Here is a 23,092-nt window from a genome sequence, read left to right as displayed (position 1 = left end):
ATCCGCAGCTTGCGGATGCGGATGTCAAAGGAGGATCCGCGATGATCCGCTGGCATCCGCTAGCATCCACATATACATATTGGGAAATATCTCAAGTCCGCAAAATCATAAGGAAAAACTAATTTCTCTCTATCTTTCTTAGTAAACATTAATTTGATGGAAAATATAACTATTTGAGGCTTTTCTTAATCTAACAGTGCTATTTTCAATAATGATTGGAGGGTATTAAGTGTGGTTTGGAAGTACTACAGGGCTTTGTGAAGAAATATAGTTCATTCTTCATGTAACAAATATATATTTCCGCGACAACAATGGAGATGGACTGGTAATCCTTAAATTACAAACTACCAACACTGATTAAACTAGTAATTTAGGAACATTAGATAATTAGAATACCATATAGATTCAGATACAACATTGTTTCTCAATATTTCATATAGTAAGTGGGGGGGAACTGAAGGTGAGTACTGTTATACCCAGAACACTTGTATACTATTGATAAAAACAAAAGTATGTCAGCAGCATAAATGTCACGTGGCCAACTAAAATAGGATAATTTAGCGAGTTTTATGCTAGTGCGGATGCGGATTTTGAAGTAGGATCCTCAAATCCGCAAGTTGCGGAGCGGATGTGAAAGTTGGATCCGCAATTGCGGATGTGCCGCAGTCTATTTATAGTCGGATATTCCAACTTTTGACCCAACAGATGATACCAGGTCAATGATTGGCTGCCAGCCATATTCCCAATAGGTCCAAGTACACCATGCCACCATGCAGGAGGTCGCTATGCAGGAGGCATACGATGCGGGAGGCCTACGATGCGGGAGGCCTACGATGCGGGAAGCTCGAAATGTGGAACGCTCACCATGCGGAACGCATGCAGTAAGCAATGAAAGGTGGAGAATCGTAATTTCCGGATCTGGGGACACCATCGAAAGATGATTAGTTAGTAGACGGCCTGGCGCGCTTTGCCGCAGCAACAAGAATCGGAACCTGAGATGTTCCGTCCCCGATGACGACTTGGATCTTAGCGGCCCCTTTCTAGCCATTGACGAACCCTACTCGTTGACAACCTGACGATTTGATGACCGTAACTTCTTACCATTGAACTTCAATATGCATTCAGTGGCACAAGTACCAATACAACTGGGGCAAGCAACACTACGGCTTTGGCTCAAGAGCTTGAATCTTCCTCGGCAGCCCCAAGCGTCCTGGCATCGAGACAGACTTCGCGAGGAATTTCAGGAGCTCCGACTTGCAAAAACACATTTCTCTAGATTGAGTGAAGCTTCAGACGTCATTTTTTCAATTACACGCGCTCAATATGACGGATTTCCATCTCGCCGGATTCCTTCTCTCTCGGGGTACCGAATCGTCCCAATCTGTGCTTACATGTTGGCCAAGTTCACCTCGCGATGGTTCTTTTTCAAAGTAGCTGCTCTCATGTGCAAGGAAGAACGCTGGAACTCGATACATGAAGTGGTGAACCCGAGCAAGGATGAAAAGGTCGCTTCTGTGGCCTGTCGCCATCAAATGGACCCCGAAATATTCCAGCGAGTCAGCCGTGGCCTCCGACGTGTCTGGCCTCTTCTACCTTGATCACCGCGCTGCAGCTCAGGGATTCGGGATATTCATTGCGCGACTTAATACATGGTCTTGCATGGCCTGCTGGTGATACTTGGCACCTTGTGATCGCCGAGTCGCTCGCTTTGTTTTCGCTCACTTTGTCTGATTTCGATATTCTCTCCTTTTTCAACGCCTACTCTACCTACCGGTCCACGTGTACCCTTAGACCGCTACTTTCTATAGAAGATCATGATATAAACCTTGCTAGTATAGGGTGTACTTGCCTTTCTCCATCGAGAACCAACTTTCACAGTTACTTTGCTTGATATCAACTCCTGTTCTAACAAAGCTTCAGTCATGCAGCCTCCCACTGTATCGTGTCTTAATGGCAGTGACAGCCACGATCTCACGTCCACCAACCCGGCGTCAGCCGACTGTCCAAAACCAGTCATCATTGGCCTCTATGGCCTCCCTGGATCTGGCAAATCATTCTTGCTGGATATTCTCAAATGTGGCCTGAGTCATGCCGAGTTTTCCTTTTATGATGGCAGCCAGGTGATTGCAGCGGGCACGCCTGGGGGGCTTGAAGCATTCCAGAAATTGAGGGAAGATGACAAAGAAGGGGTCCGTGATCGTGCGATTCGAAGGATCAAGCAAGAGAGCTCCGACAGTGGGAGAAGTGCCATAGTCACTGGACATGCCATGTTTTGGGCCGAAGACGAAGTTGCTGGTCAATTGGTGTATACACCAGCTGATTTAGACACCTACACTCACATTTTATATCTTGATGTGCCGGCTGAGGACATTGCGGAGTATCGGTCGAGTGATCAGAAACGAAGTCGTCCAGCAGTGTCAATTGCTCATTTGATCAAATGGCAGCAAGAGGAGAAAAAACAATTGCGTCACCTTTGCAGGTCCCACGACATCATTTTCACGACCATTACCCAACGCCAGGTATCCATGGGGAAAATTGTTCCCTTCATTCAGGATCTTAAGACCCATACAGACGATTTGAATTCCAGACTGGCCCAGCAACACATGGACGACTTCATAACGACCGGATCCGAGCGGCCGGAGACCGTGCTAGTCTTTGACGCCGACAAGACACTCGCACCACAGGACAGCGGTGAACTATTTTGGGAGCTAGCTTCCATACCGTCGGCTGAGGCGGACGGGAGATTCCCCTTGAAAAGTTTGTTTAGCAGCCCTTTGCACTACTCATATACTGCCTTCCGCCAAGCGACCTTCCTCTGCGAAGAAGTCATTGGCGACAACAAAGAATATGATGATTGCTGCGACAAAGTGGCCCTCATGATCAAGGTCCATTCTGAGATTTTAGATCTTCTGCACTTGGTGTCAGGTCAGACTCATGTCCGCGCGCTGGTGTTAACCTGTGGACTTCGCAGAGTCTGGGAGAAGGTTCTGAAGAGGGAGGGTCTGGCGAAAACAGTTACAGTGATCGGCGGGGGGCGCTTGTCCGACGCTCTTGTCATGACACCCGCACTGAAAGCGGCACTCGTGACGCGTTTGCGTGATGTGCACGACTCTTATGTTTGGGCCTTTGGCGACAGTCCACTGGATGTGGAAATGCTCCAAGCGGCCAACCAAGCTATTGTTGTGACGGGCGACAAAGCATTGAGAAGTACTAGCATGGACGAGGCTTTGACAAGATCTATCGGAAAGGCCGGATTTCGGCCGCGCCAGGCTGTGCTCCCGTCAAATGCAACTGCTCGCCTTGATACGTCCCGGCTACCTTTAGTACAACTGACGGATCAATTTTTTGTTGACTCTTTATTTGTCCGGCGCCAAAGCCTTCATCTTCTTCATGCTACTGATCGTTTTGCGGCCAAATTGCTCATGACACCAATGCGCGATGCAGCGATCTCGGGGCCAGCACTGCGGGATGCACATTCCCAAGTTGGATGGTATCTTGCCACTGAGTTCTGTACCCAAATTCTTGGCGTTGAGACGTGCCATATTACCCATGTTCAAGGTCATAAAACAGATGGTTATCGAATTCTTCATGAGGAAGAGACCTTGATTGTGCCTTTGATGCGAGGTGGTGAACCAATGGCATTGGGCGTGAACAGGGTTTTGCCACTTGCCATGTTTCTTCATGCAAAAAACCCAGGCGATATTCAGCATAAGCATCTTCAAGGTCGCGAGACAATCTTTCTCGTTGACTCGGTAGTCAACACCGGCCAGTCAATCTTGGAATTCGTGCAGCACATTCGAAACCTTCATGCCTCTATCCGCATTATCGTCGTTGCTGGTGTCATCCAGGCAAAATCGGTTTCCACCAGTATGATTGCGCAAGAGCTCTCGCGATTCCGGCGTTTGTCCTTCGTTGCTCTTCGCCTGTCGAATAATCAATTCACCGGTAAAGGGCCCACCGATACGGGGCACAGACTGTTCAACTCCGTGCTCCTTGATTAGTTGTATGCGGGAGTGTGGTACCATGTGAACATTTTCTTCGTTGGCTCAATTATGTCGTGGTAAACTTGGAAATGTTTCTGTCTTTCCTTCGTGCTGCATAGTAGGAAAAGATACAGTTCGCATTTTCTCGCCATGGTTTTCGCTTTGCTGTGAAATCACAAGAACTAGGCTTGAGTACTTCAAGTCTTACCTTATCCTAGACTAGTTTTGAGTATCGATGAGAGTTAGCCCTGGCTTGAACAACAAGATATAGGTACTGGAATTTGTAACGCAGATCACCGATCGAGCATCTAATACGTCTCACGGCTCTGGTAGGTGGTTTAAGTCTTTTACTAGAAGTGGGTCGCAATAAGAAACCTAATGCTGCAATTCCATAGAAGTCTCTACGTGAGACTTAACGCTGTGCTCGTTGAGAATCTTTCCCGATGCTTCATGCATTCGGCCAACAAGTGCCGGCCTCACGGGGACCATTTTAATAGAAACCAAAGTTGTTCTAGTTTTAATTTTAATCTTTTCTTAAATATAGGTATTAATTTTGACGAGCTTGTCTATTGAATGCTTAATATCCTAGGGTTCCTAGGTGTACTTGTTGGATTGGGCTCGGGTTGGCCTTATAGATCATACTCACCATGTCGGTGGTGGTGACTGCAAGTAACATATCCCCCATGACACGCACCATCCGTGGGCGCAAAGCTACACCACCCTCATTTATCGAGTCAGCTCATGGGTATTTGCGAGCCTGTTCGTGTGTGAAAGCGCGCCGTTCACGCATTTTTCACATCTATCAATAGCATTGGTCTGGTCAGCCAGTTTACAAAACCACTTGCATGTTTCGCGGCACTCCTCCAACGATGGCACGCGGCCAAACAGGCAGCCAGCTTCTCTTTTAGCTTCGCCAAATCGACCGTATCCAGGATGATACCAACTTCGGCTTCACACATCAGCACCAAACGGGTGCCTGCGAGTGCTCTATTGTTCTGACCTGAGGTAATGGGCTACGTAATGAAAGGGAGTAGGACATCTAATACCAGACAAGATGACATCAACGAAAATAGTGGCGCTGGAGAGATATACCGCTTTACAGCTCTCCAACTTCGAGATGACCTGAACACCTGATGATTGAAATGTGGTCGGTTACTTCGAATCTGATATAGAAAACTGAATATGCTGACATGAATCAACCCTGGACACTTCGACTGAAAATATACATGTGATAACCCATACCATGTTGAGGGTTTGTATAATGATATATCGCAGTCGCCTAGGGTCGACACCCTGTCACAAAAGTCCCTGTTTTTGGACCCTGCAACCACTTTGATTACTCGGAACGCTCTAAATATCACCTTGACCACAATGCCCACAAAAGAAGCACTGTTGGCAATACCGCGGGGAAATTTGGAGCCACCGGCTGTTAGGACGCGTCTTACATATGATGTTTGAACTTTGAGTTCACGACAAGTTCCAAATGCTCAAATGAAAGATAAATGTGAGAACATTGTTGCATGAGGGGTGTTTAAGGTGTGTTCCCCGAGTGCCTACGCAGGGGTCCTTTCGCCGAATGGGTTTAGTAACATGGCCTTCCTTGAGATCTGAGAGAGAACAGATCCGTGCTTGAAAACCCCGCTTCTGTTCCACGAAATAAAGCCCACTCATACTTGCATAAGGTCTATCTCTTCTTCTCAGACGCACGGCACCTTCCAATCCCGTAGAATGAGACATACCAACAATGACCCATCCTACAATTTTGGTTCGCCAACAGGTTCTAAATTATGCTCCTAGAGGCCTATGAGCTTGGCCGATTAACAGAAACCTTTTACAGTACTGGCCAAGGCGCCCATAAGGATACAGACTTGCAGCGCCGCTTCTGTCGATCGGAAAGAAAGAGTGCGAAGTTGGCCCGAATGTGCATGAAAATGGAAAAGACATGTTTCCCGCTCCCTTGAGCAGGTATTTTATATGGCTGTACGTTCTCGGCTCCTTCACGGTTGTTGAGAGTGCCTCACTTGCATGCCCTCAGTCTTTTAGTCTCCTGAGGCTCAACATTTGATGCTTACACGGATTTAAATGCAAAAAATTTCCATACATATTCAAATAATTCTACATTAAAGGCAAAGAAATAGAAGCCGCAGACGCCAATATTATGGGAATGCGAAGTTCGGATATGCGCTAGAGAGAACGTCTGGTATGCAACAGGACGTTTCAATACTCGTCGTTAGATGGCTGCCACGGTGGGCTTTTCCTGGAGCAAGAAGAGAGAAGATATCGGCCAGGTTCCATAAGAGCGGAAATCTTTGCGACTCAGGGCAGCATCTGTAGGACTGCCCTACGCGGGCGACCACAAGATCTCCGGCACTGCTCTCTTCTTCGATAGCTTTTCGAGGATCGTCAACAATTTTGATGCACCCTTTATTTGCACCCAGTGAAACGTCTGGAAAGATTGGTTGCAATAATTCTGTGTCTGCTTGAGTCCGACAGCCGGCGAGAAATGACCGAAAAAGTGGGCTAACCTCAGTCTCCTTGTGCGACAGTTCAGAGCTGGCAAGCAGCGAGATAATGGATATCCGAAAGAGAAGGGTGCCGATGAGAAGATCTATAAACGGCCTGGCGTCATTTTAGATACAGGTGGGAGACAGATGGCCATTAGACTCACTGTCAAAGCCGGTGTCTTCACTGCGACTTTGTAGACTGGCCATGCTCATACTTCGGGCTGATAGAAAAGCTATAATCTAGATTTTCCAGGTTAGAGAATTATTGAAATCCGTGCATGGTCTCCCCGCTCACCTTATAGAAACGGTTGTTATCAGAGATGCAACCACCACAGGACGGGAAATTCTTCAACTGTGATCCACCGTGAGGCTCTAGCCTAGAGGCATTACGTCTTATTCATTTATTTACAGGCCCTCAAAGGAAGTACACAAGGAAGTGATTTAGAGCGTGACGTGCCATCCTTTCGCAGATGTGTTGGCCAGGCGGAGTGGGTCGTACTGTTAACTGCCTTTCATGGTAAACACAAGACTAACCGACCCCGCAACAGTAGAAAGAGACGCAATGCATGGCAACATGAGCCCCCGACCCGGGAGACCGCAACAATGAGTATGTCTGTGCACAGCAGAATTACCTTGAGACCTGCACGAGTATCGAGGCAGTATGACATGGCTTCAATCTAGCTTGCGTCGAGTAGCGAGTTAGGATACAGTAAGCAAAAGACAGGGATGCAGATTGAAAGGCAAAGGAGAATGACAGGGCGGAAACCGTTGGAAAGCAATAGAAAGGGAGCGAAAGACAAACAAGATAATGGCTAGCGTTGGGCAGCAAAGCTGGATGACGAGATTGCCCACAAATTATCTAGGCGCAATGAGTCAGAAGAAGTGTAGCGAGGAAGAGAAGATAGATTCTAGAGTATATACATCAAGCTTGCAGCGGGCATATTCACAGGTCAAGAAAACTGGTGTCTCTGTGATCTTCATTTTGCAAACTTTTTCGAGTAGGACATAATGAGCGGAGGACATTTAAGGTCTCCGCTGATCTCCCACCAGCCTAAAAGACTGCGGTTGCTTTACGAGCCTCTCTGCTTGCTCCACACTCTGAGTGAAGTCCGAGGGGATCGAATCAAGCCCGGCGATATATCCCTTGAAGGCCCGGGGTTGACTGCCCCCAGATGTTATCGATCCTTTGTTGACGCCATTGCCTATATATGTGCATACCAGAAGAAACCTGGCTACGTCACCGCCGCAGCCCTCGAAGAGGCCCCCGATGCGATAGTGGTTCTGCTGGCTGCCAACGATGGTATTGATCCGGCAGTCGTCACTCTTCTGGAGAAGGTGCTCATGATACTTTCATGGGTTATCGATAAGCCTACGGTTCGACTAGACACGGATGAGGGCCGAGGGGTAATGAAAATATTGACTACCCATGTGCTGGACCTCAACACCCCCAAAATTTTCGAATACTACCAGCAGGTGAAAAAGTTTGTCCCGTGGATGATGGGAAAATTGGATACCGAGCCTGGACCACCACGAGCAGATCATGACAGCATCCTCAACATCCGCGACTGGTTTGCAACGTACTTTTCGAAGGGCAGTATGCAGCTCCAGGAAAACGATATGCCAAGCCTGGCCCTCTCCAGCTATAGGGACCGGGAGGTGTTCAAGGCCTTACATCACACCACCGGGAGCCTTGAACAATCCCGTAATTTCGAGAGACTCCATAAGCTGCTCTACAAACTGGGGAAGCACGTGGCTCAGTGTAAGCGACTGATCCAGGCCACCATTAGGCTTCGCTCAGAGTTATCGCGAGGCTTGCGCATCGAGACGATTGGCGGGTCGCGGGAGGACCGAATCGCTCTTTTGGCCCGTACTTGCAACATTCAGGACATTAGTCACCGTATGTTCTCTGACGCGGCAAAGCGAGATATTTTCCTGCAGCATTTGCAGCAAATTTACTCAGAGAAAGAACTGGACCGGGTGCTGTCCAAGGATATCTGTAAAGGCAAAACGCGCGTGCACGCGGAACTTTTAGTCCTCGATCACTTTGAGCAGACGGGCGGCAGGTTCCTAAACGAGAGGGACAAGTACATTGGATGCAGCAAGCCGGCATGCTATCTCTGCCATCTGTTCATGTCTTGCCACCCGGGAGGCTATGCGAGCCCTCCTTCCCACCAGAAACTCTATCTGAAGTGGCGGCTTCCTGATGTCCGCACGGATGAACAGAATGCCGCGACGCGCTTTCAGCATCAAGAGGATGTTCTGTTTCGCATGATCGACACTGTCAGGGGGGCTTTAACAAACGATATCGTTACCAATGTTGGTAAGCGGATGGGCTTCGCGGACTCCACAGCGGGAGGCACCTCAACCATTATTGACATCGAAACAAACCTCGGCCCATCCGTGGCTACCCTCTCCCTTGACGAACTACGAAAGACGCTTGACCTTCAATATGGGGCTGGGCAGGGTTCTCGGAAACCTCACATGGACCCAAGTTTTAATCCTCGGGGCGTTCCCTATTTTCCCAGTGAGATCAGCGCAGAGGCTGAGAGTGATGATTCCGACACTGGTGGGGTGGAGATTTGAATGCTGAAACCATTATTTGTGATTTAACCTTTTCGACTTTTCAATCTTGCGAATTATTAGGCCCAGCTCTCTATTGATCAAGATAAATTAAGGTTGAGTCGAATTGTTCAAGAAAGCTTAATATACCGTAGAAAATTCAACATGCCCATTCTTCCAATCTCTACTTTGGATTTTGAGGCATGCCATTTTTGAAATGAACAATTATATAAAAACAATCTAGTAATAGATCAAAATAGAACCTAAAGCTAGCTATGCTGTGCAGTTGACCGAATTTTACATTCTATACTGAGAGAGAGTTCGATTAGAGTAGTGGCTTAGGCGGCCATGGAAGACACTTGTCTGACTGAGCCATGCTGGAACCGTGAGGGGTACGATATTTGAGTAGTGAGACTCGTTTGTCTCTCATAGGGAATAAGGAAGTTGACGTGAGCTCACGTCTCTTCGAAGCTTGCTGGGTTTGAGGATTTGGTTTATTACGTGTATCAGACCAAAACTTGCGGCCTAAATGCATGCCTGCCCACCCCCGCTTCTGTCAAACTGTAATTGATCAATGTTAATTTTATTTGCTAGGTCGCGTTCTCCGAGGCACGATGTATCACAATTTACAAATAGGGTTTCTGCAGGTGCCGTGCTAGAGACTTTCCCTAGAATGCATGCATGACCACCGATGAAGTCGTCGAAGCAAGCCAGGTTCCGTGGCTTGAAGACATAGCATATTTATTAGACGTCTCCAAGAACCTATTCACCGAGTCTGTCGCGGGGTTTTCCATCGCAGTGTGAGAGCTTTGACGTGGAGAGATTGTGGACAGAGAAAAAGGAGGTGGCGGGCACAGCTTCTCCGCTGCACGACGTGTCAGAAATAATGCATCGGCGTCTTGACTTCCACAAAGGGCTTTCTAAAGGTGACCTGTCACACTAAGCTATGGGCTAGAGAAGTTCATAGTGCACCGTGACTCACGACGCCACTCCTGGTATTTATTGTACCCAAGCTACCAAAAACCCACTCCAGTCCAGTCTCATCCTCGAAATGTCAACACCTGGCGCAGGTTCTTCCAGTCACCGTTGGTCACCCTTTCCGTAGCCTGATAGTGAGGCTAATAAACCCTCTGTGCAAGCATACCACCAGCTTCAAATACCCAGTAATACACCATTAGAGCTACGACCCTCGCCCGGCAAAGGATGGGGTGCTTTCGCCACAAGACACATTGAGCGAGGATCTCGAATTTTGAGCGAAAAGCCACTCTTCATTATCCCAAGGCCGCATACCGACATCACGGAAGAGCACGTCGCAATGTCCTTTCAGAGATTGCTACCCAGTCAGAAAGCAGAATTCCTACTCCTTCGGGACAATGGGTCGAGGCTTTTTAGAAGCTTGAATGCAGCCTTCGCCGAGAACTCTTTTGGCATCGTAACGTCAGACCCCAACAAGCTTCCAGCTCATGGCTTATTTCCTCTTCACTCCCGCCTCAACCATTCTTGTACACCAAATTCAAAAATCCCCACTACTAGCGGGGAGATTATTTCAGCTTTTGCGACTCGAGACATAGACGTCGGTGAAGAGGTCACCTTTTGTTATAACACAGATTTCGAATGCAGAACCAGATATGAACGTCACGAAGCCTTGGGCTTTGCGTGCAATTGCATGGCCTGTCTCGCCGGCACTCCTTTCCAACGACTCAGCGACATGCGACGGCAACTAATTCGAGGGTTACAATATCTTACTCTTGGCGTCGACATGGATGGGCAAAGACAGAGTCCGCGTTCTTCGATGATAGTCGACTCCAGACTGAGGATTGCAGCGGAAACTTTTAATATACCCATTTCCTCTAGGATGATCTACATTCTCCTAACAATCTTTTTGATCGAAGAAGAGGGCTTGTTGGATGATTTTATGATCGAAAGGCTAAAACCGAGCTTAATCAGATCGGTCAGCTTGTTCAAGTCAAATAGCAATTATAGTATTGCTAGGCTCGCTCTGAGCCAGGAAAGCTGGCTGAAAAGATTGCTTGTGGGATTCCAGCTGTTTGGGCGAAAAGATGCTGCCGATCTTGAGGTGACCCTAGCGTTACGACAACTACGCCAAATTTATTGATACAAGCTGATGCGAGGCATGTCTATACGTTCTTGTTTATTGAGATGAGCGCCTGAGCCCGATTTGCTATTCCTGCGTGCTCATTGCCCAAGAGCCTGTTACGTGAAACTACACGCTTATTTTCAGTACAATGAGAGACAACTTTACCTGTCACCTAAGGGGTCTTGATATCTTAAACGTTCGGTTTGCTAGTATAAGCTTTAAGTTCATAGAGAGCACAGTTCTCGATATAGATTAACGATGCCAGTGTACTGGAACGAAGAAATAAACTGCGATCCAATTCTTTAGGGCCTGTTGTGATGAGGGCGGGGTAGTTCAGGGACACAGCTGCACCACCGAGAATAATCCCCGCGGTATTTGTAGAAATAGACAGGTTGATTTCCGATCAAAACGATTGACGGAACCCATCAGATTGCGCGTGGCCCCTATCCGTCTTACCAGCCCAACCTTACTCAGGTTGGGTCTGTTCCACTAAACAGAAATTTCCCAGACAACAGAAATTGTGAAAATTAGGTATCTTTTATATAGCATGTTCATACAAAAGGTACATACACCCAACACTTTCTTTTCTCTCAACGCTCCCACTAGCTAAATGGTAAATAAGAGTATTAATAAATAATAGAAGTCTGGTTTAATTGATTTGCTACTAAGATCAATTTTGGATATCTAATGTGGAGGAATAGAGACTAGATTTAAAAAACACTTATGTAACATAAGAGATGTAACGTATTTCACAAGCCAGTGGGCCACGTCAAAACACCATAGTAAATGCGATATTTTACAACCTTATATATCAACAACGGTAGTCTATATGGAATTTTCCCTATAGCTTACTGCTTTTTAGGTGATATCTGGCCTCTCTAAGGACTTTGGAAAATTTTTACCACTTCATGATTGAGATATATATATTTTTGGCTTTGAGCAGCGTAATTTTCAATACCGTGATAATGCAGCTTTTCGATTTTCTTAAAACTGATATATACTGTTCAAAAGTCTTATCGATGGTTATCAAATGACAATGAAATCAAACAACAACGTGGTTGCTGAGATATAAGGTTGTAAAATATCGCATTTACTATGGTGTTTTGACGTGGCCCACTCGCTTGTGTGGCCCACTGGCTTGTGAAATACGTTAACTAACGTAATTCACATGCGAGGTTATTGGCTTTAGGATCGGGGACATCTGTCCGACCACTAATTTAGTGAAATGAAATGGTGTGGGCCCTTTGCTGACACCAGCCAATCAATGAAGCTAGCAACTATAGGCCAACGGCTATTTCACACTTTTTAAGATTATTTGCTCCTAAAGCTGAATGCCATTCGAAGCCCCTGATTTTGAATTGGCTACGGAAGAAAGGTGAGTTTCTCTATTCTCTATTTTTCCTCTACCTTGAATGTATCTCACCATGTCTCAATTCTCTGACGCTGGCCCCTCATCCCGATATGAGAGTGATGCAGATAATCTCTCCTTTCCTCGGTCTGACGATGCCTATCTCTTTACCCCTGAGTCGCCGAGCAGTCAGCAAACAACTGTTTCTGTCCAAGATTCACCCTTCCTTCGACCACCACCACCATCACCTTCGATTCCTCAGTCCCTTGGGCGCGTTGGCCCAAATCGAACGAAGAACTTCATTCTTTATTCAGTCATGAATAAAGCGGATTTTATGGATTGGTGGCTTCAGACAATGGCGGCAGCTGAGAGAGACGAGGCACCAAAAGGCGATCCTAGACGCAAGTTTGAGTGGGATGGAACCAGAAAGCATTCGACAAGCTGGGAAAATTTGGACCAGGTGGCACATATTAACACATATTAACACTGGTGTACGAAGCGTCATGTGTAAAAGATTTGGAAATATCCTTGATCACCCGAACTGGAAATCGAATGGAACAAAGTCTGTTAATCGACATTGGACGACTAGCAGGTGTAAATTGGCCTCTAGTCAAAAAGCCCAGCAAGCAAAACTACGTCAACTTTTTAAGAAATCGGTATTTGCTGCCCTCTAATAGCTTACTTCAATACTAATTGTTTTAGGACTCTTATACTCGCAATGATATGGAGGACTTCACCAAAGACCAGTGGGAGCAACAAGATTGTCCGAACAATCACTGCACTCCAGCTTCCGTTCCAAGTCGTCGAACATCCAGAACTACAAATGCTTTGTCGTCTAGCTCGGGCAGCCCCATCAATGCCAGAGTTTCCTTCAGCTAGAACCGTTCAGCGTCGACTACAGGAATCCGTAGATGACGCGAACCAAAAAATTCTTGAAAAGCTTCCTTCAACTGCAAAGCTCTCTATTGCGTTGGACTGCTGGACTTCGCCATTTCAACAGGCATTTATGGCTATCACTGGCTACTTCATCGATCAAGATTGGAACTATCGTGAAATTCTTCTTGGATTTGAGCCACTCCAGGGCACCCACTCAGGAGTGAATATTAGCAATGTTCTTCTTGAAAGGCTTCAACATTGCAAGATTGAGGGTCGAGTATTGGCCATCACAACAGACAACGCATCAAACAACAAGACCTTGATGAAGAAAATCCAAGAGTCTTTGTCAGCCTTCGAGTCCCATGATCAGTTCCCTATCATCCGGATTCCATGCCTGGCTCATGTTATCCAACTGAGCCTGAAGAAGCTCCTTGGCGAAATGAAAGCCAATCCAAACAATGAGAGTCATGAACGAGAATGGTCTGAAGCGAAATCCAAAGCCCTTCGTGCTAATCGACGACGGAAAGAGATTTCCGATACCCTGGATAGGGTAAGACCTCTATTCTATCTCTCTTTATCTTCATTCACCTAAAAACATATATTTATTAATTATTTCGCTAGGTCCGTGACCTCGCCATTTACATAAATGTACGCCCTCAACGCCGAGAAGTATTTCTTAGTCTTCAGACTAAACCGCCAAAGCTGGTTCCTATTCAAGATGTTAGAACTCGCTGGAACTCGACCTACCTGATCCTCCGACGTATTAATGCCATCCGGCAACGGAAGAAGAAGCACTGGAATGAGTTTCTCGCAGACAACGATAACATCTGGAAAGCCGCTAAATACCTGAAGTCGGGAGAAGACGCAGCATTCGGGAAGCTACCGCAGCTGGTCAGAGCAGACGGGACTACCACCACGGAATCAAGAGCAAGCAGAAGAACTGCTGTCCAAATTCTTTCCCCCTCTGCCTGACGTTATTGACGACGAGGGGACTAGACCACAAAGAGAGCCGGTGGGAATGCCTGCTATCAGCCTGGAGGAGGTAGAACGACAGCTTTTTGCAGCGAAATCATGGAAGGCGCCGGGTGAAGACGGTCTACCGGCGATAGTCTGGAAGATGACGTGGCCCACGGTCAAGCACAGGGTTCTCGACTTGTTCCAGGCGTCACTGGAAGAAGGCAGGTTGCCGAGACAGTGGAGACACGCGAAGATCATACCGCTCAAAAAGCCGAACAAGGAAAACTACACCATTGCGAAGGCATGGAGGCCAATTTCGCTCCTCGCGACGCTGGGCAAGATACTGGAATCCGTGGTTGCAGAAAGGATCTCGCACGCTGTGGAGACACACGGCTTGCTCCCGACCAGCCATTTCGGAGCCCGAAAGCAACGGTCCGCGGAGCAGGCGCTTGTGCTCTTGCAAGAGCAGATCTACACAGCGTGGCGTGGCCGACGGGTGTTGAGTTTGATCAGCTTCGGTGTCAAAGGCGCCTACAACGGTGTGTGCAAAGAATGACTGCTCCAGAGAATGAAAGCGCGAGGCATGCCAGTTGACCTGCTCCGGTGGTTCGAAGCGTTCTGCTCGGAACGAACGGCGACCATCCAAATCAATGGGCAAGTGTCGGAGGTCCAGAGCCTTCCACATGCTGGCCTACCTCAGGGCTCGCCCCTGTCCCCGATCCTATTCCTGTACTGTGCATTTGAGACAGCTGGTAGCGGTAGGCTCTTAAAGTACATACTGTCAATTGATAATGTTAAAGCGTGGTTTTTCCTAGAGGGATCTGGCTGGTCGCATACTTTTTAAAAAAGCATATAGGAGCTTCAACAGGGGATATGTTACTTGTATTTGAAAGGATTTCACAAGCTTTACAAGCCCAACATGCTACGCTTGAATATGACCTTATAAGAGATCAAAAAAATGTAATAGTACCATCACAAGAGCTTTATACTAATATCATGACGAGGACCTCTCGATATTCAATCCGACGAATTAGTGAGCAAGTTTCAAAGGCTAAAAGAGCTACAGAAATAGCTCCTATACCTCCCTGTACAAATACATTCTCAAGAACGATGGGTCTACCTTGCGCGCATCAGATTGCTACTTTACTAGAGGGTAATGCAGCTATTCCATTATCAGATATCCACCCGTTCTGGCGAATTGGCCTTAGTGATACAGAGGACATATTAGAGCATCTTCCACTCTTAGAGCCCCTGATTCCATTGCCGAAGCCTAAGAAGCGTAAGCGGGATGAGATAGAGCAAAAGAAAGTTGAAGAGCCTATACAGATGAGGAAAAAAGCACCATCAAAATGTACTGCATGCGGTATAGTTGGGCATACACGAAAGGTCATGTACTATGTAATTAATGTTTACTTTATGTTGCATTGTTAGATAAAAACTTAACTAAATCAAGATTTGCATTATATGCAAGCCTTCTTGCTGGTGGAATGGGGTGCTCGACACGGTGATTTATCCGAAGCTTCGCGCTCCCGCATCAATCTCACAAAAGAAGCCACCGTACATGTTGTGATACAGAGCTGGTGCAGATAAGGAACCAAGCCGGTTGAGCAGGAGCTGAGCTTGAAGCATGCGTGTGAGAAATACAGTGTACTAGAAGGTACTAGCCCTCTTCCGACATATTTCTTGGCGCTCTGCCTGGTGTATTTGCTATTATGTTGTCGTTGATGACATCGCCGGCAGTCCTTCTCAAGCTAGTGCCACGTCAAACATTGAAGGACCACCCACTCCAGGTGGGTTTGGGATGTGGCCATCTTCCTAGGTGGCAAGTCGCTAAAATGATCCAACAGCGCAGCTGTGCGATATTCAAAACGGCACCGCTCGTGGCATACTCCAAGATCCTTCCGACTACGTGAGGTCGGTGGCCTTTCAATAGATCGCAAACTACTCGTGTTTTCGGCCGATGAAATGACCGTTTTAATCTGGAAAACAGATCAGAGATTATAATATGGTTCCAACTGACTGGGTTGGGAAAGGATTATATCGGACAACGACGCTGACGACAACAGTCCAAAATCCACTTTTGTCGTAATATTAAGTGCATGATCTGACGGGACTATCATTGTTTCCGAGGCATACGAGACATTCTTGTTTGTATATCTCGAACCGTTGTTCATCGGAGGGCCGAGAAACCTGAGATCTCTCAAGGTTTGTCATTTTTTGTCATTCGGGAACCCCGTTATATAGAAGCAATGGCGCTGCTCCATGTAGGCTGAGCTAGAGCAGGCGTTACGTTCACGTAATCAGCAAAGTTGAATTGCTGGCCCGGGCTTCCCAGACCGGAATTTAGGGTTGCCAGAGTAGCGTGCTTGAAAGGAGGCGTGCAAGGCAGGTCCTGAGAACCTCTTAATACACAGACCGGAGTGGAAGGGGAGCTCAAGTACAGGGGCAGGCCTGTCTTATCCTCATTCAAGGCAAGCTCCCGGGGCGGACGAGCCTGCTTCGAAAGTGGAGGCGGAGAAGAATTCGCCATGGAGTTAATATTCCGAAAGCGATGAAGAAGGATATCAGGGTTGCTTTCTTCAGCATAGGCCCCACTATGTGCGGAAGAAACCCGCGGAAAGGGGGCCTCGGACATAAAGGGGGTATGCTTCGGTGGCTTTCCCATATACCAATTAAGCCTTGGCGAAGACTTTGGCAGTTGGCACGATCTCTTCCAAGATACCCCCGCTGCTTTGGTTGGGAGGGGAGGGTCAAAGTCGGGTCGGAAGCGTTTGCGGGTGGCCGACAGGTTGGGGACGGATAGGGGCAGCTCCTTGTAATAGGTCGAGGATCGGAAAGGGGGTGAAGTCAAGCGGGTCTCGCAGCGGCTGCGAGAGAAGTCGGATGAGTCGGACGGCTTGCCGCATTCATCCTGGACAAAGTCTAGGCCATGAAGCTGGCCATGCTGATACTTGAGTTTGGCCAGGCCCAGTCGGACTTGCAAGCTCCTAGAAACCTGTGGAGAATTATCCTTTATTAACAATCTAGTACAGATGATGCTTTGGAGGGGGTTGTTAGGATTGACAAGTTGGGTGCAACCTGCAAACTCTAGACGTTCCACGGCTGGGTTTCTCTTATTTTTCAGCAAGCAAATGCATTCCTTCTTACCTTGGCGATGTCGCCTTTGCGGATAGTCTGCTCAGCCGAGTTGGACTGCGAAGGTAAATTCATAGTGGACAATGAATGGAAGGAAATTTCTCCAGAGATGTGGGAAAGAGGAAAAGAGCTATATGTATTATATTAAGGGGGTTGTACAAGCTGGAGGCAAGGACAGTGGCGACGGGCGCGACCTAATTGGCGATGGAAAATGAAGCCGTCTGATGGAGTATCAACCTGGGCAAATTAAAACGTGCAATACAAAGACGCACAGAAAAAAATTATCGGGAAGAAAAATGCTCCTGCTAGTAGGGATATGATTATCATGTTCGTGGAAAGAGCCGAGGGAACTGAGTGAACCACGTGACTCGCACCGACGGTAGCCACACCGTTGAAACGAATCAAAATTGGCAGGTTTCCTAATTCCAGTGTGGAGTCTAGCCTATGAGAGCCCACCGCTGATCCTAATCCTCCTCTGGCTCCCTTTTCTGGTAGAAATTCTACCGTATAATTCTTTCAAGCATACATATCAGCCCACCGTTCACGTGCTGAAAGATTCGGCAGATCGTTTTCCATTCGACCCGTACAAATCATGGACTAAAATTGTATGACTCGGGGTCACTGAATAGCGTCTTCTATAAATTCGATTGCGTTGTCTACGTGGATGACTTTCTCGTTGCCGCAGAAAACCGAAACGAAATAGAACCAGTTAAATAAGTGCTAGAGACGGGGTTTCGACTGAACGACCTGGGCATCCCACGTGCTTTCCTTGGAGTCCAGTTCGACGTTATGCGGGCCGATTTGTCTCAATCTGTTGTGATATGAGGCTGGTGCAGATCAGGAACCAAACCGCATCATCGGAATTAATCCCGACTTATCTATGCGAAGAATCAAGTTGATTGGAAATCAACTTGATCTTCTCGTTGTATATATAGACTCATGTTTTCCCTCTGAAATAATAATCAATTAATACCTCTGAATTACAACAGGTTATGAGCCCGGGAGCAATCTCTCGGGTGCCGTCTCTACTCACCTGAGAATCAACTTGACCCTCTCGGTTATATATCTACCCCACTTTCCGAAGCAACATGTCCACTCTGGTCCACGACTCGCCCGATCGAGTCGTCACGGCCATTGAGCCTCTGACAGGAAGCGACAACTTTGCAACCTGGAAACGTCTCATGACCTCGTACCTGAAAGCTAGACAGGTCTGGGATGTTGTGTCGGGCGACCTACAGCGTCCCGACTAGGCTGCGGCACTATCCAAATTATCGGCAGATAATCGATTATCGTATCCGTAAATTGCGGATAACGATATAAATTCATTATCGAATTATCCGCAACGATACGATACGATAATTATATTTTCATTTGCTGATATCCGCGGATTATCGTACGATAACAAATATTGCAAACATGCTAGGACTCGTGACCTGATCGAGTTTGCATAAATTATGCATTTTCTCCAGTATTTTTTGGAGTATTGAATGTGTAATTGATTGTATATTCGTCATGCGAATGAGTGGCCTACGATCTTTTCTCCAAATTAGTCTACTTTGCCTCGCTTTATTGCAACAGCATTCAATTATTCAAGATTATATTACAGGTTATCAAATTCAAATCCATCTGGCTGCTTTGGCTTCTTCCGAATCCTCCTCCCCGATCTCCCCTGCGTGGACCCTTCAGTTGGCATTTCAGGAAGCGGGAGATCATTATCACCATCATCCTGAGGCTCAACGGCACTATGAAGCCTCTTGCGCCGTGGTTGCTTGCCCTGCGTTGTAACCGGTGTAGGAGTCGCGTGCTCAACTGTATGATTATCTCCCAGATCATTTTCTGAATCATCCGATCCATCCTCCGCATGGTTACCATCTTCTTCGTTTTCACTGATTGGCTCGATATCGTTAAGCGACGGAGTTGGCTTCCATGTTTGATCGAGTATGGCCGCCTCTCCACTAGAGAGATACTCCTTGATCATCTCGAGCTCGGTTTGTTGAAGCTCGAACTTCGATGCGAACAAATGAAGCATTAGAGACCTGATTGTTTCTGGTTTAAGCTGCCCCCGGCGATAGTGACAGACATCACGAGCACAATTGAAGAGCCGCTCAACACCAGCGCCACTAGCCGGTGTTGCCAGATTATCCCGTGCCATCGCTGCAAGCACTGGATATTCATGCTCATGTTCCTTCCAGAACACCCTTGGCTTTCCTTTGGTAAGACCTATTGGATAAATTAGCTGGAAAGCCGTATAATAAAGCAGGGAAGTATACAAACCCTGTGCAAGATATCGTGTGATCTCATCCTCCGGTCGGTCGATTTCACTCTGTAAAGTAGCGTGCAAATCCATTATAAGATCAAGCTCCTCTTCATCCCCTTCTTGAGCGACTTGGGCTTGAGAGGGCTCCTTGTGGCGAGTAATGCGTTGTTGATATTGGTCAAATTCCTTCTGTAGTTTATTCCGATAGATCTCCATCCAATTAATATCTTCGCCCCTCTCGTTTTTCCCTTTCCAGTTATCGCCTTCAAAGAACCGAAGCTTCTTCGATGGACACAGAATAGTTGCAATTGCATAAACTGTGCCAAATGATTCACTGTCGGTCGCTCCGTAGTACTTTGAGAGTTTCTGTTTCGCTGCCTGTAGTGCCTGAAGCATTCTCTTTTTCCAAGGGACAGTCTTGCGTTCTAGTAACTCCGCAACACCATCAAGATGGCTAAAGAGCTCCTTATATATGCTGAAGATCGAATGAACAGTAACATCTTGAGTCTTGGACAAGATTTTGGTGTAATGAAAGAAAGGCTTTGTGACCAAAAGGAGATATTCCACTTGGCGCCATTCCTCTTGACCGAGCTGAAACTGAACGTATTGGTGGGTTGAACAGTACTGGTTGAAGACTCGCTGTAGTTTCTTGGCACGTTCGAGCATCAAGAAAGTAGAATTCCAGCGTGTACGAACATCTTGAATCGGTAGAAGCTTGGGCTCTGTTGTTTGAAGCGCCCGGAAAGCCTCTCGGCGCTGAGGACTGGCGGTAATGAATACAGCGAGCTCTCGAATCTACAATATTTTAGCAATTATATCCTCGGAATATAACATGATACATTTACCTTCTTCAAAGTAGCCACGATATTCCCTGAAGCGTGATCTGGAGCGGACTGTAGCGACTTCGTACGTTCATCTGACCACTCTGACTCGGCCTCTGCATTCTTTGGGTTCGCTTTGATCTTTCCAAGGAGGTCTTTTAGGCTAAGTTGTATAACGTGCACAATGCATGGTACTCGGAAAACAGAGGTATTGTGAAGAGCCTGGGACTGAACCATCTCTTGAACGCCTTGAATCATTGTGTTGTTGTTTGACGCATTATCAGTTGTGATTGATAATACTCGGTCGGTAATACCATGCTCTTGGAAGATTCGGATAACAGTCTCGCTTAGCTGAGTCCCAGTATGTGATCCCTGGATATGCTCAAATCCAAGAAGAACTTCACAGTAATTCCAGTCCCGGTCGAGGAAGTATCCAGTGATTGCCATAAATGCCTGGCCAAACGGAGAGGTCCAGCAATCAAGTGCGATAGAGAGAGAGCTTCCAGGTGGAAGCTTACTGAGCACGCTCTGTTGCTGTTCCTGGACTTCACTATCCAAAAGACGTGTTAAACTGCGGGTGGACGGGATATTGAGCTCTGATTTGGCGAGCCTGGTGTATTGCAGAAGCTCTTTGAACTCTGGGTGCTCAACAGTGCGGAATGGGAGACGGGCAGTCGTGATAAACTTGAGGATCTTCTTCTGGAGGGTTGTCTGGCTGAATTCCGTGCTTGTTGATTGACGCGGCTAGGTAGAGATAAGGAAAATTAGTGTACAATATAGATTAGATCTAGGATAGACTTACCATCTCTCGGAGAAGCTGATCTATGCTTTGCTTTGTAGTCTTCCGCGGCTGAGAGCAGTACGCACTATTAAGATGGTTTTTCATGGGAGAGGGACCAGAACGATTGAACCTTGGGTGAACAACCACACTTTGACAGCGGTTGCACATAACCTTAGGCTCGCCAGTCCGCGCATTTGCAACCTGATCAAATGAGCTCCAAACATCAGACTTTTTCTGTATAGTATCCCATCTAATCGATTTCTGCAGTTCTTTCTTGCTGCCAAACTCAGTCATTAGCCACCATTATACAAACTGTATCCGAGACGTCTCCATCATTGGATCGGTTTTGTCGCAGTTGTAGAGAATATAAGATGGTTGAAAGAGTTTGCCGACGCGCTGTAGTAATTCGGGGGCACGAGGATATCGAGGGGGAGGGGGAGTGTCTGAGACAGGAGTCGATTGTGCTATGCTCTGACTGCTTAGCGCGTCTGAGGATTCGTCCGATTGTGGAAATTCTGAATCAATGAATGAATTGGCGTACTGAGATGCCTCATATTGGCTCCTTGATACTTGGGAATAAGACATGACGAGTAGAGGACCAGGCACCAAGTGTAGAACGATCGAGTATACCAGGAAGAGACTTACTAGGAATTTAGCGGGAAAATTGGTGCGTAGGCAAACGTGTGCGCCCGCGATGTCGACGTGCTCACGATAATACTCGATGCTAATTGGGTATGTATTAAGCCTATGTGGAGATTCAGACGATAATTGACGATAATCCGCCGATGATCCGCCGACTATCTTCGGATTATCCAAGAGTTATCCGCGTGTCACCAACACCAAAAAAAATGCCAAGTCCGCCAGTTCCAAACTTCAAATCTAAATTGCGCCTTACTTTGGTATGTAAACATGCTGAGTAAAATGAACATATAGATGAACTGCGAACTAGCGAATCTATCCATACTATTTTCAGGATCAAAACTATACTATTGGTGGATCTGGATATTGAATTAAGACTTTACAGGGAAATGTACTATATTCCTTCGGCATCAAATATATATATCTGCCAAACCACCACCCATTAATTAATTTTATAAAATTACAGGCGACTACAACTCGCTCGCTATAAACCAAAACCAATTGTTTATTCAGAAAAGATTTATTAACGATTACAATACTGTTTCTTATTATTTCCCAGAAGAAGTGAAAGAAATAGGGGATGAGTACTGTTATGACCAAACATGCAAAGATTCAGATGTAAAACAGTGTTTTGTCAGCTTCATAAGTATCACCTGATGGTCCAGAATAGGATATATTAGCGGACATTATGCTAGTGCGGATAGTTTGCTGATATCCAAACTATCGTTTAGATATCCGCGGATATCTGCAACGACGATGATGATAATGATCGATTATCCGCAATCCGCAATTTGCGGATAACGATAATGGGTCATTATCGTTATCGTACGATATGCCGCAGCCTAGCTAGATATATGATAATGATGGAATAGGCAGTGATTATAGTTCTGTGGTGTATTTTTGGTTTTCGCGGACCCTTGTTCACGAAGTCGCACTAGACCAACATCCTATATTATTATTTAAAATTCGATGGTATTTAATTTCAGAGCCAGAGGATACCCCAGGCGTCTTGATTTACGATATTATTGTTATTTGATAGATTTATCTTCAATTACGGCGAAGGTATCTTTGTCAAGTTCCGGCACACCGCCTTATTTCGGCGCCTCATTTTCACGTTAGTCAGGAGTGTCATAG

At 46.6% G+C, this 23,092-nt stretch overlaps 5 protein-coding genes across 5 annotated transcripts; 4 read left to right on the top strand and 1 right to left on the bottom strand.

The window, feature by feature from the left end:
* Positions 1 to 1,922: 1,922 nt before the first annotated feature.
* On the top strand, positions 1,923 to 4,001 carry N7471_010637 (uncharacterized protein; the record flags this gene model as incomplete). The annotated part of the gene is made up of 1 exon (XM_057283356.1): positions 1,923 to 4,001. One exon carries the CDS (start codon positions 1,923 to 1,925, stop codon positions 3,999 to 4,001), a length of 2,079 nt encoding a protein of 692 aa, XP_057132335.1.
* Positions 4,002 to 7,495: 3,494 nt separating this feature from the next.
* N7471_010636 (nucleic acid/nucleotide deaminase domain-containing protein) lies at positions 7,496 to 9,070 on the top strand (the record flags this gene model as incomplete). The annotated part of the gene is made up of 1 exon (XM_057283355.1): positions 7,496 to 9,070. The coding sequence occupies one exon, from the start codon at positions 7,496 to 7,498 to the stop codon at positions 9,068 to 9,070; it is 1,575 nt and encodes a 524-aa protein (XP_057132334.1).
* A 3,498-nt stretch (positions 9,071 to 12,568) lies between these two features.
* On the top strand, positions 12,569 to 12,976 carry N7471_010635 (uncharacterized protein; the record flags this gene model as incomplete). The annotated part of the gene is made up of 1 exon (XM_057283354.1): positions 12,569 to 12,976. The coding sequence occupies one exon, from the start codon at positions 12,569 to 12,571 to the stop codon at positions 12,974 to 12,976; it is 408 nt and encodes a 135-aa protein (XP_057132333.1).
* Positions 12,977 to 14,386: 1,410 nt separating this feature from the next.
* On the top strand, positions 14,387 to 14,881 carry N7471_010634 (uncharacterized protein; the record flags this gene model as incomplete). The annotated part of the gene is made up of 1 exon (XM_057283353.1): positions 14,387 to 14,881. The coding sequence occupies one exon, from the start codon at positions 14,387 to 14,389 to the stop codon at positions 14,879 to 14,881; it is 495 nt and encodes a 164-aa protein (XP_057132332.1).
* Positions 14,882 to 16,561: 1,680 nt separating this feature from the next.
* Positions 16,562 to 17,535, bottom strand: N7471_010633 (uncharacterized protein; the record flags this gene model as incomplete). The annotated part of the gene is made up of 2 exons (XM_057283352.1): positions 16,562 to 17,320; positions 17,473 to 17,535. The coding sequence occupies 2 exons, from the start codon at positions 17,533 to 17,535 to the stop codon at positions 16,562 to 16,564; spliced, it is 822 nt and encodes a 273-aa protein (XP_057132331.1).
* Positions 17,536 to 23,092: the final 5,557 nt, after the last annotated feature.

Source organism: Penicillium samsonianum, assembly GCF_028829775.1.
Source record: "Penicillium samsonianum strain IBT 33392 chromosome Unknown utg000006l_segment0_segment0, whole genome shotgun sequence".
NCBI lineage: Eukaryota > Fungi > Ascomycota > Eurotiomycetes > Eurotiales > Aspergillaceae > Penicillium > Penicillium samsonianum.
Note: the sequence above shows the minus strand (reverse complement) of the source record. Positions and strands in the feature narration are given on the sequence as shown.